The sequence below is a fragment of the Nycticebus coucang genome, chromosome 2, assembly GCF_027406575.1.
Source record: "Nycticebus coucang isolate mNycCou1 chromosome 2, mNycCou1.pri, whole genome shotgun sequence".
Lineage (NCBI taxonomy): Eukaryota > Metazoa > Chordata > Mammalia > Primates > Lorisidae > Nycticebus > Nycticebus coucang.
The window spans coordinates 167,980,910-167,993,420 of NC_069781.1; the positions used below are offsets into that span (position 1 = coordinate 167,980,910).

Sequence of the window (12,511 nt, forward strand, 5' to 3'; positions counted from 1 at the left end):
GGTTCAGCATTTGTAGCTCAAGCGACTAAGGCGCCAGCCACATACACCTGAGCTGGCTGGTTTGAATCCAGCCTGGGCCCGCCAAACAACGATGACTGCTGCAAAAAATAGCTGGGCGTTGTGGTGGGCACATGTAGTCCCAGCTACTTGCAAGGCGGAGGCAGGAGAATTGTTTGTGCCCAGGAGTTGGAGGTTGCTGTGAGCTGCGATGACACGGTACTCTACCCGTGGTGACAGCTTGAGGCTCTGTCTCAAAAAAAAAAGAAAGAAAGAAAAGTAGAAGTTAAAATGTACTTAAAATTAACATATAGTTATTTGAAACAAATTCATTTATTTTCTTTATCATTTAGAAGTGGTCTCTATTCATAGGCTCATTAAATTTAAAGTTGTCATAGTAGACAATAATTGATATGACTACATCAAGGAGCTAGCAATTCTGCATTATTACTAACGAAGATTTTTTTTTCAAAGTAATCGTAGTATTATAGATTCAGCATGTTCAAAATTCTTACTTTAATTTAGCTTAAACATTAATTGACTAATGCTTTTGAATCACTATTTTTAAAATCATTTATATAGGTGAATGGATGAATTTTTTTCTTGCTGGTGTTGTCGTATGTTTCATAAGGTTTAAATGATATTCTTAATATCAATATTCTGTTCGTCTGATATCACCAACATGTGTACTGTTTTGAAAAAGATTTTTAAAAATTGCTGTTGTTTTTGTTTTGGTAAGTGATCATATTCTCTGCCCACTTGGAGACTGGTGAATTTAAAGGGTAGACTGCTGGTTATAAAAACTCACCTCAATATAGAATTTCTGTTAAATAAATAATTTAATGATGCTTTGGACAAAATATTCTAGTGAAAGATTTTAAAATACAAAGTTTGTTAGGGTGAATAAATCTAAATAAATACATTAGTCTTTTGTTTTAAATAGCGCTGGCTGGTGCTTTGAATGTAAATGTGAAGAAGGAAATATCTAGTCCAGCAAGACCTTGCTCTTTTGAGGAGGCCATGAAAGGTACCAATTTGATTCTTCTTAAAAATTGTAAGTAGGTGATCCTGTATGTTTTCTCTAGCAAACCATAGTATTTTGTTTTCCTTAGTACTTACAACACTTAGAAGGGTATCTTCCACAAATAAATAAATATTTGTTTAACTTAACTGAATGCAAACTTGTTTTTCAACTTGATATTTTCCTTCATTCAGCATATGAACATAATTTTTTAAACTTATGTTAGAGGAGTTTTTGTTTTTAATTTCCCAATATTAAAATTCCTTTTTTTTTTTTTTTTTTTTTTTGTAGAGACCGAGTCTCACTTTATGGCCCTCGGTAGAGTGCCGTGGCCTCACACAGCTCACAGCAACCTCCAACTCCTGGGCTTAAGCGATTCTCTTGCCTCAGCCTCCCGAGCAGCTGGGACTACAGGCACCCGCCACAACGCCCGGCTATTTTCTGGTTGCAGTTCGGCCGGGGCCGGGTTTGAACCCGTCACCCTCAGTACATGGGGCCGGCGCCTCACCGACTGAGCCACAGGCGCTGCCCCCAATATTAAAATTCTTAAAAGTAGAAGGGCGGTGCCTGTGGCTCAAGGAGTAGGGCTTCGGTCCCATATGCCGGAGGTAGCGGGTTCAAACCCAGCCCCGGCCAAAAACCACAAAAAAAAAAAAAAAATTCTTAAAAGTATATGTAACGTAGGGCAGTGCCCTTAGCTCAGTGGGTAGGGTACCACCCACATACACCCAGGCTGGCCAGGTCAAACCCAGCCCAGGCCAGCTGAACAGCAATGACAACTACAAAAAAAAAAAAAGGCCAGGCGTTGTGGTGAGTGCCTGTGGTGCTGGCTGCAGGAAAATCGCTTGAGCCTGGGAGTTTGAGGTTGCTGTAAGCTGTGACACTACAGCACTCTACCAAGGGCGATATGTAAGACTCTTGTCTCAAAAAAAAAAGTGTAGGTAAAGCAAAATAATGTACAATAGAGTCTATAAAACTTTCTACTAATAAGGTCAGTTCTTGACATTGAGACTGAAGAGACAAAAATATAAACTATAGGCATTTGAAAAAATTAAGTTAGGTTCTTAAATTATTATTCTTTCTATTGACATCTTTATTTACTCCTCTACCAGTCTCAAGAAACACTGAAGATAAAGTATATCTTTAGGTTGTTACGTGATAGTACAGATTGTTTCCTTAGCAAATTTCTTTCTTTTTCTTTTTTTTTTTTTTTTGAGATAGGGTTTTGCCTGGGCTACAGTATAATACTGTCATCATAGCTCACTGCAACTTCAAACTCCTGGGCTCAATCCTCCTGCCTCAGCCTCCTGAGTAGCTGGTGCCACAAGCATATGGCACCATGCCTACAAAATTTTTATTTTTTATTTTCTGGGGAGACAGAGCCTTGTTATATTGCTTATCTTGAACTGCTGGTCTCAAGTGATCCTCCTGCCTGAGCCTCCCAAAGTGCTAAGATTAAATGCTTTGAACCAGAGGTCCTCAAACTTTTTAAATAGGGGGCTAGTTCACTGTCCCTCAGACTGTTGGAGGGCCGGACTATAGTTTAAAAAAAAAAAAACTATGAACAAATTCCTATGTACACTGCAAATATCTTATTTTGAAGTAAAAAAACAAAATGGGAACAAATACAATCACACCACCTCATGTGGCCTGCGGGCCTGAACCATCATGCCTGGCCGTTAATAGGTTTCATGCAGCTATATGTGTACAGTGATGATACTTTTGTGCCTTTACATATGAAGATGCCAGTTACATAATGACATGTATCTTAATTTTGGCTTTGACTTAAATTTTTCTGTCCTTAAATTCAGATAAGTTAACTAAAAAATTTTAAATACTATGCTCATTTACATTTTCAGGAGACATAATATGCTTAATACATTTTATCAAATACAATGATTTTTTTTCTCCTTTCAGTAGTAAAATTTAGTACTCACATGTATTGATGTGTTTAATACAGGTTTAAATTTAACTTTAAATTTCACATGAACTTTATGGCTACCCTGTATAGCCTGCCATTATAATTTCTGACCATGAACACTTTCCAGAGTAGATTAGTGAGGAATTGTAGACTAGTAAGTACACTGCCAAGATAAGATTCAACTGAAGGAAAATTCACAAATCTGTAGATAGCCAAAGATAACATTTATTGAACATACATTAAGTGCTAGGCAATTTGCCAAGCTCTTTACAAGTTATCTTATTTAATCTTCCAAACTCTGTGAGGTAGATTACTTAACTGTTCTTACTTCATAGAATAAGGAAGCCAGCTGTCCAGAGAGGTTAAATAATTTGCCATCGTCACTTAGCTAGGATTCTGAAAGTATTCATTGAGCTTCAGCGTGTAAGGTTTATCTAAGCAAAAATCATTCAAACATAATTAGATTAATAATACCATAATTAATTAGTTAGCGATTAAAGTCAGGAATGTTTGTGGTCTATCCTTTACCAACTTTGAGGCTTTTACTAATAAGCTTTTCTCAAAAAAATCTCTTGATGCTGCTTTTGTAGAGTATACATATCAATCTGAGTGGAACACAATCTAATCCAATATGAATTTTCTCATACAAGATTATGAATTGGGGGCAGCACTTGTGGCTCAGTGGATAGGGCACTGGCACCATATACTGAGGGTGGCAGGTTCAAACCAGGCCCAGGGCAAACTGCAACAAAAAAAAAAGCTGGGCATTGGGCGGCGCCTGTGGCTCAGTGAGTAGGGCGCCAGCCCCATGTGCCGAGGGTGGCGGGTTCAAACCCAGCCCTGGCCAAACTGCAACAAAAGAATAGCCGGGCGTTGTGGCGGGCACCTGTAGTTCCAGCTGCTCGGGAGGCTGAGGCAGGAGAATCACGTAGGCCCAAGAGTTGGAGGTTGCTGTGAGCCGTGTGACGCCACGGCACTCTAACTGAGGGCGGTACAGTGAGACTCTGTCTCTACAAAAAAAAAAAAAAAAAGCCGGGCATTGTAGCAGGCACCTGTAGTCCCAGCTACTTGGGAGGCTGAGGCAAGAGAATTGCCTAAGCCCAGAAGTTGGAGGTTGCTATAAGCTGTGATGCTACGGCACTCTACCGAGGGCAATAAAGTAAGACTGTGTCTCTTAAAAAAAAAAAAAAAAAAAAGATTATGAATTGACACTTAAAAGGTTTTAGATGCTGTATTTATGGTAATAAAAGGATTTTGGCTAGGCTTTAGCTCATACCTGTAATCTCAGCACTGTGGGAGGATCACTTATGTCCACGAATTCAAGACCAACCTGGACAGCAACCTGTCTATAAAGAAAAAAAAAATTAAAAATCAGCTGGGCATGATTGTGGTCCAAGCACAGGAGGAATATTTGAGCCCAGGAATTTGAGCTCACAGTGAGCTGTGATTACACCACTGAACTCCAAGCTGGGAAACAGAGTGAGACCCTGTGTCAAAAAAGAAGAACAAAAATCATTTTATAACAAAGACATTTGCCCAGAATATTGATTGCAGCCCAATTCATAACTGCCAATTCATGGAAGCAGCCCAAATACCCATCAACCCATGAATGGATTAACAAACTGTGGTAAATGTATACAGTGGAATACCATTCTGTATAAAAAAATTTTTAAAGTAACTGGACATGGTGGCATGTGATTGTAATCCTAGCTACTGAGAAAGCTGAGGCAGGTGCATCAACCTGTCTGAGCCCAGGAGTTGAAGGCTGCAGTGAGCTATGATGAAAAATAAACTGGCTTCTTCTTTTTTTTTTTTTTTTTTTGAGACAGAGTCTTAAGCTGTCACCCTGGGTAGAGTGCTATGGCGCCGTAGCTCACAGCAACTTACAGTAGTTGGGCTCAAGTAATCCTCTTGCCTCAGTTTTTCATTTTTAGTACAGCCAGGGTCTCACTCTTTCTAAGGCTGGTCTCGAACTCGTGAGCTCAAGCAGTCTACCTACCTCGGCCTCGTATAGTGCTAGGATTACAGGCATGAGGCACAGTAATCATATCCTAGCAAAAAATGTTAATTTTTTAAATACATATTTTGATATAAGGGCGGCACCTATGGTTCAGTGGGTAGGGCGCAGGCCCCGTATCCCGAGGGAGGCTTGAGAATTGCCTAAGCCCAGGAGTTGGAGGTTGATGTGAGCTGTGACGCTACGGTACTCTACTGAGGGCAATAAAGTGAGACTCTGTCTCTAAAAATATATGTATGCATATATATTTCTTGATATAAAATTTTTATTGACCAGATTAGGTAAACTTTTTATTTACTAAGATGTGTTAAAGCAAAATACAGAAAAATAAATAGATGACAATTGGCAAAACATATGAGATACCTCAAAGTAAATATACTTTGGAACAATTGTACTTTTAGATAGGCTATCATAAAAAAGTAATCTGGTTTGTTTTGTTTTTTGAGACAGGGTCTCACTGTGTCGCCCCTGGGAGAGTGTTGTGGCATTATCATAGCTCGCTGCAACCTCACACTCCTGGGCTCAAGTGATCCTCCTGCCTCAGACTCTGAGTAGCTAGGACTACAAGTGCATGCCACCATGCTGGCTAATTTTTCTATTTCTTAGTAGAGATGGGGTCTCGCTCTTGCTTTGTATTTTTTCTCAAGTCGCCTCTATTTATCAGACTATGTCTCATGTGATTTAAATTTTGTATTGAAAAATCACATAAACCAACCTCTAAATTAGACCTTAAAATATTGCTCATTTAATCACATTCTTTATTTCTTCTTTTTTTGAGACAGAGTCTCACTTTGTAAACCTCGGTAGTGTGCTGTGGGATCATAGCTCACAACAACCTCAAACTCTTGGGCTCAAGCAATTCTCTTGCCTCACCCTCCCTAGTAGCTGGGACTACAGGCGTTCACCACAATGCCCGGCTATTTATTTTTGTTTGTTTAGCAGGCCAGGGCCAGGTTCGAACCCACCGCCCCAGAGCATGTGGCTGGTGCCCTAATCACTGAGCTATAGGTACCCAGCTCTTTCTAATTGTTTTAATACTGAGTATGGCTTTTCTTTTTTTAGCAGTTTTATTGAGGTAAAACTCACATACATACAGTTTACCCACTTAAAGTCTATACGTGGTTTTAGTGTATTCACATAATGTGTATCTGTTAAGTCAGTAAATTTCACAACATTTTCATTGTCTACAAAGAAACTGAACCCTTCAGCTGTCATCCTCTGATCTTCCCAGCACCCTGCCAATCCTAGCTAACTGTTGGTTTAATTTCTGGCTCTATAAATTTGCCTATTCTGGATATTTTATATAAATGGAATGCTATATATGGTCTTTTCTTAATTGGCTTTTTTCACTTAGCATAATGTTTTTCAAGGTTCATTCATTTTGTAATGTGTATCAGAACTTCATTTCTTTTGATTGTCAAAAATAATTCCTTGTGGGCGGCGCCTGTGGCTCAGTCAGTAGGGCGCCGGCCCCATATACTGAGGGTGGTGGGTTCAAACCTGGCCCCGGCCAAACTGCAACCAAAAAATAGCCGGGCGTTGTGGTGGGCACCTGTAGTCCCAGCTACTCGGGAGGCTGAGGCAGGAGAATCGCTTAAGCCCAGGAGTCGGAGGTTGCTGTGAGCTGTGTGAGGCCACGGCACTCTACCGAGGGCCATAAAGTGAGACTCCGTCTCTACAAAAAAAATAAAAAAAATAATTCCTTGTATGAGGATTTTGTTCTCTGTATTGTTTTTTTACAAGTATGTGAGAATCTGGAAGTAAAAGGTTAATTTTAAAATAGAACAATGAATAGTGTATATATATATATATATATATATTTTTTTTTTTTTTTTGCAGTTTTTGGCCGGGACTGGGTTTGAACCCGCCACCTCTGGCATATGGGGCCGGTGCCCTACCGCTTTGAGCCATAGGCGCCGCCCTAAATAGTATATTTTTAAAATGACCATTTTCCAAGTTTTATTTTCTGTTTATTGCTTGAGGGAAAAGTCATCCAAAGTACCCAGAATCATTTCGGTCACATATATGTCATAGTTAATATCTTAAACTTTTACAAGACAGTATCATATCCTAGCACTGAGGTGGGTGGATTGTCTGAGGTCACAGGTTCGAGACCAGCGTGAGCAAGAGCAAGACAACCGTCTCTAAAAAAAAAAAGAATGAAAAAGTATCATACTTTTCAGAATTGTACATTAAGAGTAGAGCATAGGAGAATTTTGTTTACTCTGATATTCTCACTTAACCAATAAATTAATCTTTCATGTGATACAGTGAGGGTTTTTTTCCATGTTAGGTATTTATAGTAACTAAACAAAGTTATTACTTAGAAATAAAGAATGTGTGCCTAGTGTGGTAGCTCACACCCATAATCCTAGCACTCTGGGAGGCTGACATGGGTGGATTGCTTGAGCTCAGGAGTTAGAGGCCAGCCTGAGCAAGAGTAAGACCCCTTCTCCAAAAAAAATAGCCAAGCATTGTGGTGGATGCCTGTAGTCAGCTACTAGGGAGGCTGAGGCAAGAGAATTGCTTGAGCCCAAGAGTTTAAGGTTGCTGTGAGCTATGATCCCACGGCACACTACCGAGGGTGACAAAGTGAGACTCTGTCTCAAAAAAAAGAAGAAATAAAGAATGTGATTAAATGAACAATATTTTTTTTTCCTTTTTTTTTTTTTTATTGTTGGGGATTCATTGAGGGTACAATAAGCCAGTTACACTGATTGCAATTGTTAGGTAAAGTCCCTCTTGCAATCATGTCTTGCCCCCATAAAGTGTGACACACACTAAGGCCCCACCCTCCTCCCTCCATCCCTCTTTCTGCTTCCCCCCCCAATAAACTTAATTGTCATTAATTGTCCTCATATCAAGATTGAGTACATAGGAATTCATGCTTCTCCATTTAAATGAACAATATTTTAAGTTCTGATTTAGAGGTTTATGTGATTTTCTTTCAATACGAAATTTAAATCACATGAACAATAGTCTGATAAATAGAGGTGACTTGAGAAAATATATCAAGTCTTTAAATTGCAGTGCAGGCTCAGCACCTGTAGTTCAAGCCACTAGGGCGCCAGCCACATACACTGGAGCTGACGGGTTCGAATCCAGCCCTGGCCCCACAAACAACAGTCGCAACTACAATAAAAAAAAAAAGCCAGGCATTGTGTGGGCACTTGTAGTCCCAGCTACTTGGGAGGCTGAGGCAAGAGAATCGCTTAAGCCGGAGAGTTTGAGGTTGCTGTGAGCTGTGACGCTACAGCACTATACCCAGGGTGGCAGCTTGAGACTCTGTCTCAAAAAATAAATAAATAAATAAAATAAAAATAAATTACAGTGCAGTGACACCTGCTTGATGTTCTGAGGATGAACTAATTAAGGCTTAGAGAAGAGGAAAAAACCTGATGTTTTCATTTACAACATACTACTAAATTGAAGTTGCTTGAGAATTCTTATTAAATTAATGAGGTGGAACAATTTGACAAACTTAATGTCTATCCTACAGCATTTTGGATTGTTAGGAGGAGGGAGGACTAGACTTACATGAGATTGGAATATAAAAAAATTAACCTTTGTGCATGTCATGATTCTTAAGGCCCTGGTCTTGGTCGCCGCAGGAAGGAACCAGGCATGACACAGATTAGAAGTACAAGCTTGTGGGAGGCGGGCTAACCTTAAGTGCAGGGTAGCCCAGAGCCCCGTCCACAATGGCTAGTTATTAAGGTCATACACAACAGGTGTGGAGAGTTAAGGTAATTACATACCAGGACTGCAGGCGTAAGGATTGCCACGTGCTCTTTCCTCACATGTTCTTTCCCCACATCCCCATGAAGCAGTAATTAAGCATCAATATTTAACATATGCTTATTAGTGAGTGACCGATCTTATCTCATTCCAGAACACTAAGTTACTTGGGGGCTTGGCAGGAGACTGTCCTGTTCTGAGGGTTTCCTTTTAATGTGATAAGAATCAGTAACTGTCCTTTGAAAGCATGGTGTCCATTCCTCTACATGTGCATATGACCATAGAAAGACTTATATCTTCATATGGACATAAGAAAAATTGTCCTTTTCCTGCTTGTCAGTAGACCTACTTAACAGTGGTCAACTAAGAATAGGTAAAGACTCTTGTTCAACTTATTCTACCCATTCTCACTTTCTACAAGGGAGAAAAATGATAATAAGCATTACTATCTAAATGCAGTTTGGGGCAAATAACTATAGTCTAGATAAATTAATAAGAGCATTTATCTGTTATTAGTCAGTGGATATTCATACGCACTTTCTAATTGAACTGTAACAAACTTGTCTTTAGATAATTGAAAATTTTATATCAGAAATACTATTAATAAAAATATTTATTTTTATAAATAAATATGAATATTTTTTATCAGATTAATCCAGTTCTATAGGGTTAGCCAAAAAATCCACAATAAATAAACAAAGCAGGATTAAATCATTCTTTTCTTCATTCGTTCAATAAACATTTGTTAATTACCTGCTACACACCAGGCAGTAACAGTAAAACTTCTGCCTTACACAGTTTGCATTATAATAAAATTTAAAAGTATGTTTATTATAAAAGTATTTTTATTATAATAAAATTCAATGATATGTATCATTTTAAGATAACACTAATGCTTTTTCTTTTTTTTTTTTTTTTTTTTGTGATTTTTGGCTGGGGCTGGGTTTGAACCCGCCACCTCCGGCATATGGGACCGGCACCCTACTCCTTGAGCCACAGGCGCCGCCCCACTAATGCTTTTTCAAAATATCCTATGGGATGGTCGTTTGTTTATTTATTCATTTATTTATTTATTTATTTCAATTCTCACTCTTGCCCAGGCTACAGTGATGTGGCATCAGCCTAGTTCACGCCAACTCACACTCCTGGGTTCAAGAGATCCTACTGTTACTGCCTCCCAAGTAGCACTTGCCACAACACCTGGCTAATTTTTCTGTTTTGAGTAGAGATGTGGTCTCATGCTCTTCCCTATACTGGTCTCAAACTCCTGAGCTCAAGGGATCCTCCCACCTCAGCCTCCCAGATTACTGGGATTATGGGCATAAGCTACCATGCCCGGTCTAGACTACTTTTAAGTGTCTGCCCTGTGCATGGTCTGAAGTTTTGTCTGAATCAAAATTGGGTTGTTAAAACATATTGTTATTGGCAGAATCTAGGTGAAAACCGGTCCAAATAACTCATGAGTAAATGATTTATTTTCTCAAATTATTGACATAGAATAATAATAAAACATAGAATGTTTAAAGTTAAGTGAGCCTTTCCCCTCCCTCAATATAAATCACTTTCTATAGGAATTAAGTTTTTAGCCAACTGGTAAGATGGTTAAGTTTCAAATATTTTTAGATGAAAATATTTATAAAGGGGCGGCGCCTGTGGCTCAGTCTGTAGGGCGCCGGCCCCGTATGCCGAGGGTGGCGGGTTCAAACCCAGCCCCGGCCAAACTGCAACAAAAAAAATAGCCGGGCGTTGTGGCGGGCGCCTGTACTCCCAGCTGCTTGGGAGGCTGAGGCAAGAGAATCGCTTAAGCCCAGGAGTTGGAGGTTGCTGTGAGCTGTGTGAGGCCACGGCACTTTACCCGAGGGCCATAAAGGGAGACTCTGTCTCTACAAAAAAAAAAAGAAAATATTTATAAAGATAGCTATCTAACTCATATACCATTTGCCATTTTAAAATCCTTTTTGCAACTAGGATTTCTTCTCAGTACCAAATTAAGAAATGTAATAGTCATGCTTTCTGGGAAGTATGTATTTCTCCCCACAGAGCCTCAAGCTTGTGGATCAAAATTTTGGCTCCATACTCAACCCAGAATACTGCCATTAGCAGTAGCAATAGGCTCTGTTCAGTACCATTATAGACTCCATTCAGTGCCAAGTAGACAAGACAGAAAGAAAAGGAATGGAATCAAGGAGAAAAAGTAGATATTATGAGGTGGTAGAATCTATGTTATGTGCTATATGTCTCCTGTCCTTGGTATTAATCCATAACTACTCCTGAAGGTGAAATTGGAAAAAGGTAGGAAATACTTGTTCACTTTACATTGGAAATTTAATATGTAAACCTAAAATAATCCTTATTTCTGACCAAAAATTTTTTCTTAAGTCCTGTCTAAGAAATGTGTTCATGTGTCTACTTGTCAAATTCAAGTTTTCTAAAATATCAGTTTAGAAAAGGAGAATTTATTAGTTACTTAGGTATATTTTCTGGTGAGAAACTTAAACTTTGCTGAGGGTAGTGCTCAATCTCATCACCCTTGAAAAGTTTGGGGAGTGGTCTGGCATAGTAGCCCATGGCTGTAGTCCTAGCACTTTGGGAGACTGAGGGAGGAGGATTGTGTGAGTTCAGGACCGGCCTAAGCAACTTAGAGAGACCTTATCTCCTAAAAATAAAAATTATTTAGAAGTTAGTCGCAGGTGATGCTGTATGCCTGTAGTCTCAGCTTTGGGGGACTGAGGTAGGAGGATCCTTCGAGCCCAGTGAGGTTACAGTGAGCTACAACTGTATCATTGCACTTCCAAGCCTGAGCAACAGAATGAGACCCTGTGTCTCTGCAATAAAAAGCTTTGAGTCTTTATCTTACCAGGCAGCCTTGTACTAAGAGGAAAGTATGATAGTTGTAAGTAAGCAGGTTTAGCCTCCTGGAGATTTCCATGATGCATCCTATAATATACCTACTCGTGTTGAGTAGTGTAATTCACAGCATTTGGAAGAGTCTTGGAGCTATAGCTTGATAGTTGAACTGCTTAAGTTTGTTAGTATTTAACCTGCTCAGGTTTATACCAGGGGTCCTCAATGCATTTCAAAAAAGGAAAGGTACATCCTTTTTTTTTTTTTTCTTTTTAAGACACAGCGTCGCACTCTGTTATTCATAGTGGAGTGCAGCACTCTGGAAGGTCAGAGTAGGAAGAGTTTAAGAACAGCCTGAGCAAGAATGAGACCCTCACCTCTACAAAAAATAGAAAAAATTAGCCTGGAATGTTGGCATGCACCTGTAGTCACAGGTACTCAGGAGGCCGAGGCAGGAGGATCACTTGAGCCCAGGAGTTTGGGGTTTCAGTGAGCTATGATGATGCCACTGTACCCCAGCTGAGATGACAGAGTAAAACTCTGACTCAAAAGAAAAAGAAAGTTCCCTGAAGCCTCAGAGTATAGGCTCAAAAATCCTCCTGCTTCAGTCTTCTCAGTTCTAGGACTACAGGCATATACCAATATGCCCAGCTAAATTTTTAATTTTTTGTAAAGATAGGGTTTTCACTATATTGTGCAGGCTGGTCTTGACCTCCTGGCCTCAAGCAAACCTCCCTCCTGGGCCCCACAAAGTGCTTCAGTTACAGGTGTTTGCTATCATGACCAGCTTGGCAGTGTATATCTTGATAGACCAATTTGGTATGTTATGCTACTATCATAGCATTTAGAGCCGGGCGTGGTGGTTTACACCTGTAATCCCAGCACTTTGGAAGGCCACCCAGGGAGAATTGCTTGAGGCTAGGAGTTTGAGTCCACCCTGGGCAATGTAGTGAAACCCCATCTCTAAAAAAAA

At 39.7% G+C, this 12,511-nt stretch overlaps 2 protein-coding genes across 5 annotated transcripts in view; one reads left to right on the forward strand and one right to left on the reverse strand.

The window, feature by feature from the left end:
- The window catches only part of NOB1 (NIN1 (RPN12) binding protein 1 homolog), a 270,061-nt gene that overhangs the window by 189,034 nt on the left and 68,516 nt on the right, over nucleotides 1-12,511 (reverse strand). The window lies entirely within an intron of this gene.
- Nucleotides 1-12,511, forward strand: part of NFAT5 (nuclear factor of activated T cells 5) — a 168,879-nt gene that overhangs the window by 141,017 nt on the left and 15,351 nt on the right. For 2 of the 4 annotated variants that reach the window (XM_053604625.1, XM_053604652.1), the window contains exon 10: nucleotides 941-1,051. The exons of 1 other annotated variant lie outside the window; for it this stretch is intronic. In XM_053604625.1, coding sequence (XP_053460600.1) covers nucleotides 941-1,051 — 111 coding nt within the window. The remainder of the gene's footprint in view (nucleotides 1-940; nucleotides 1,052-12,511) is intronic. One more of the 4 variants, XM_053604636.1, reaches the window with a different exon arrangement.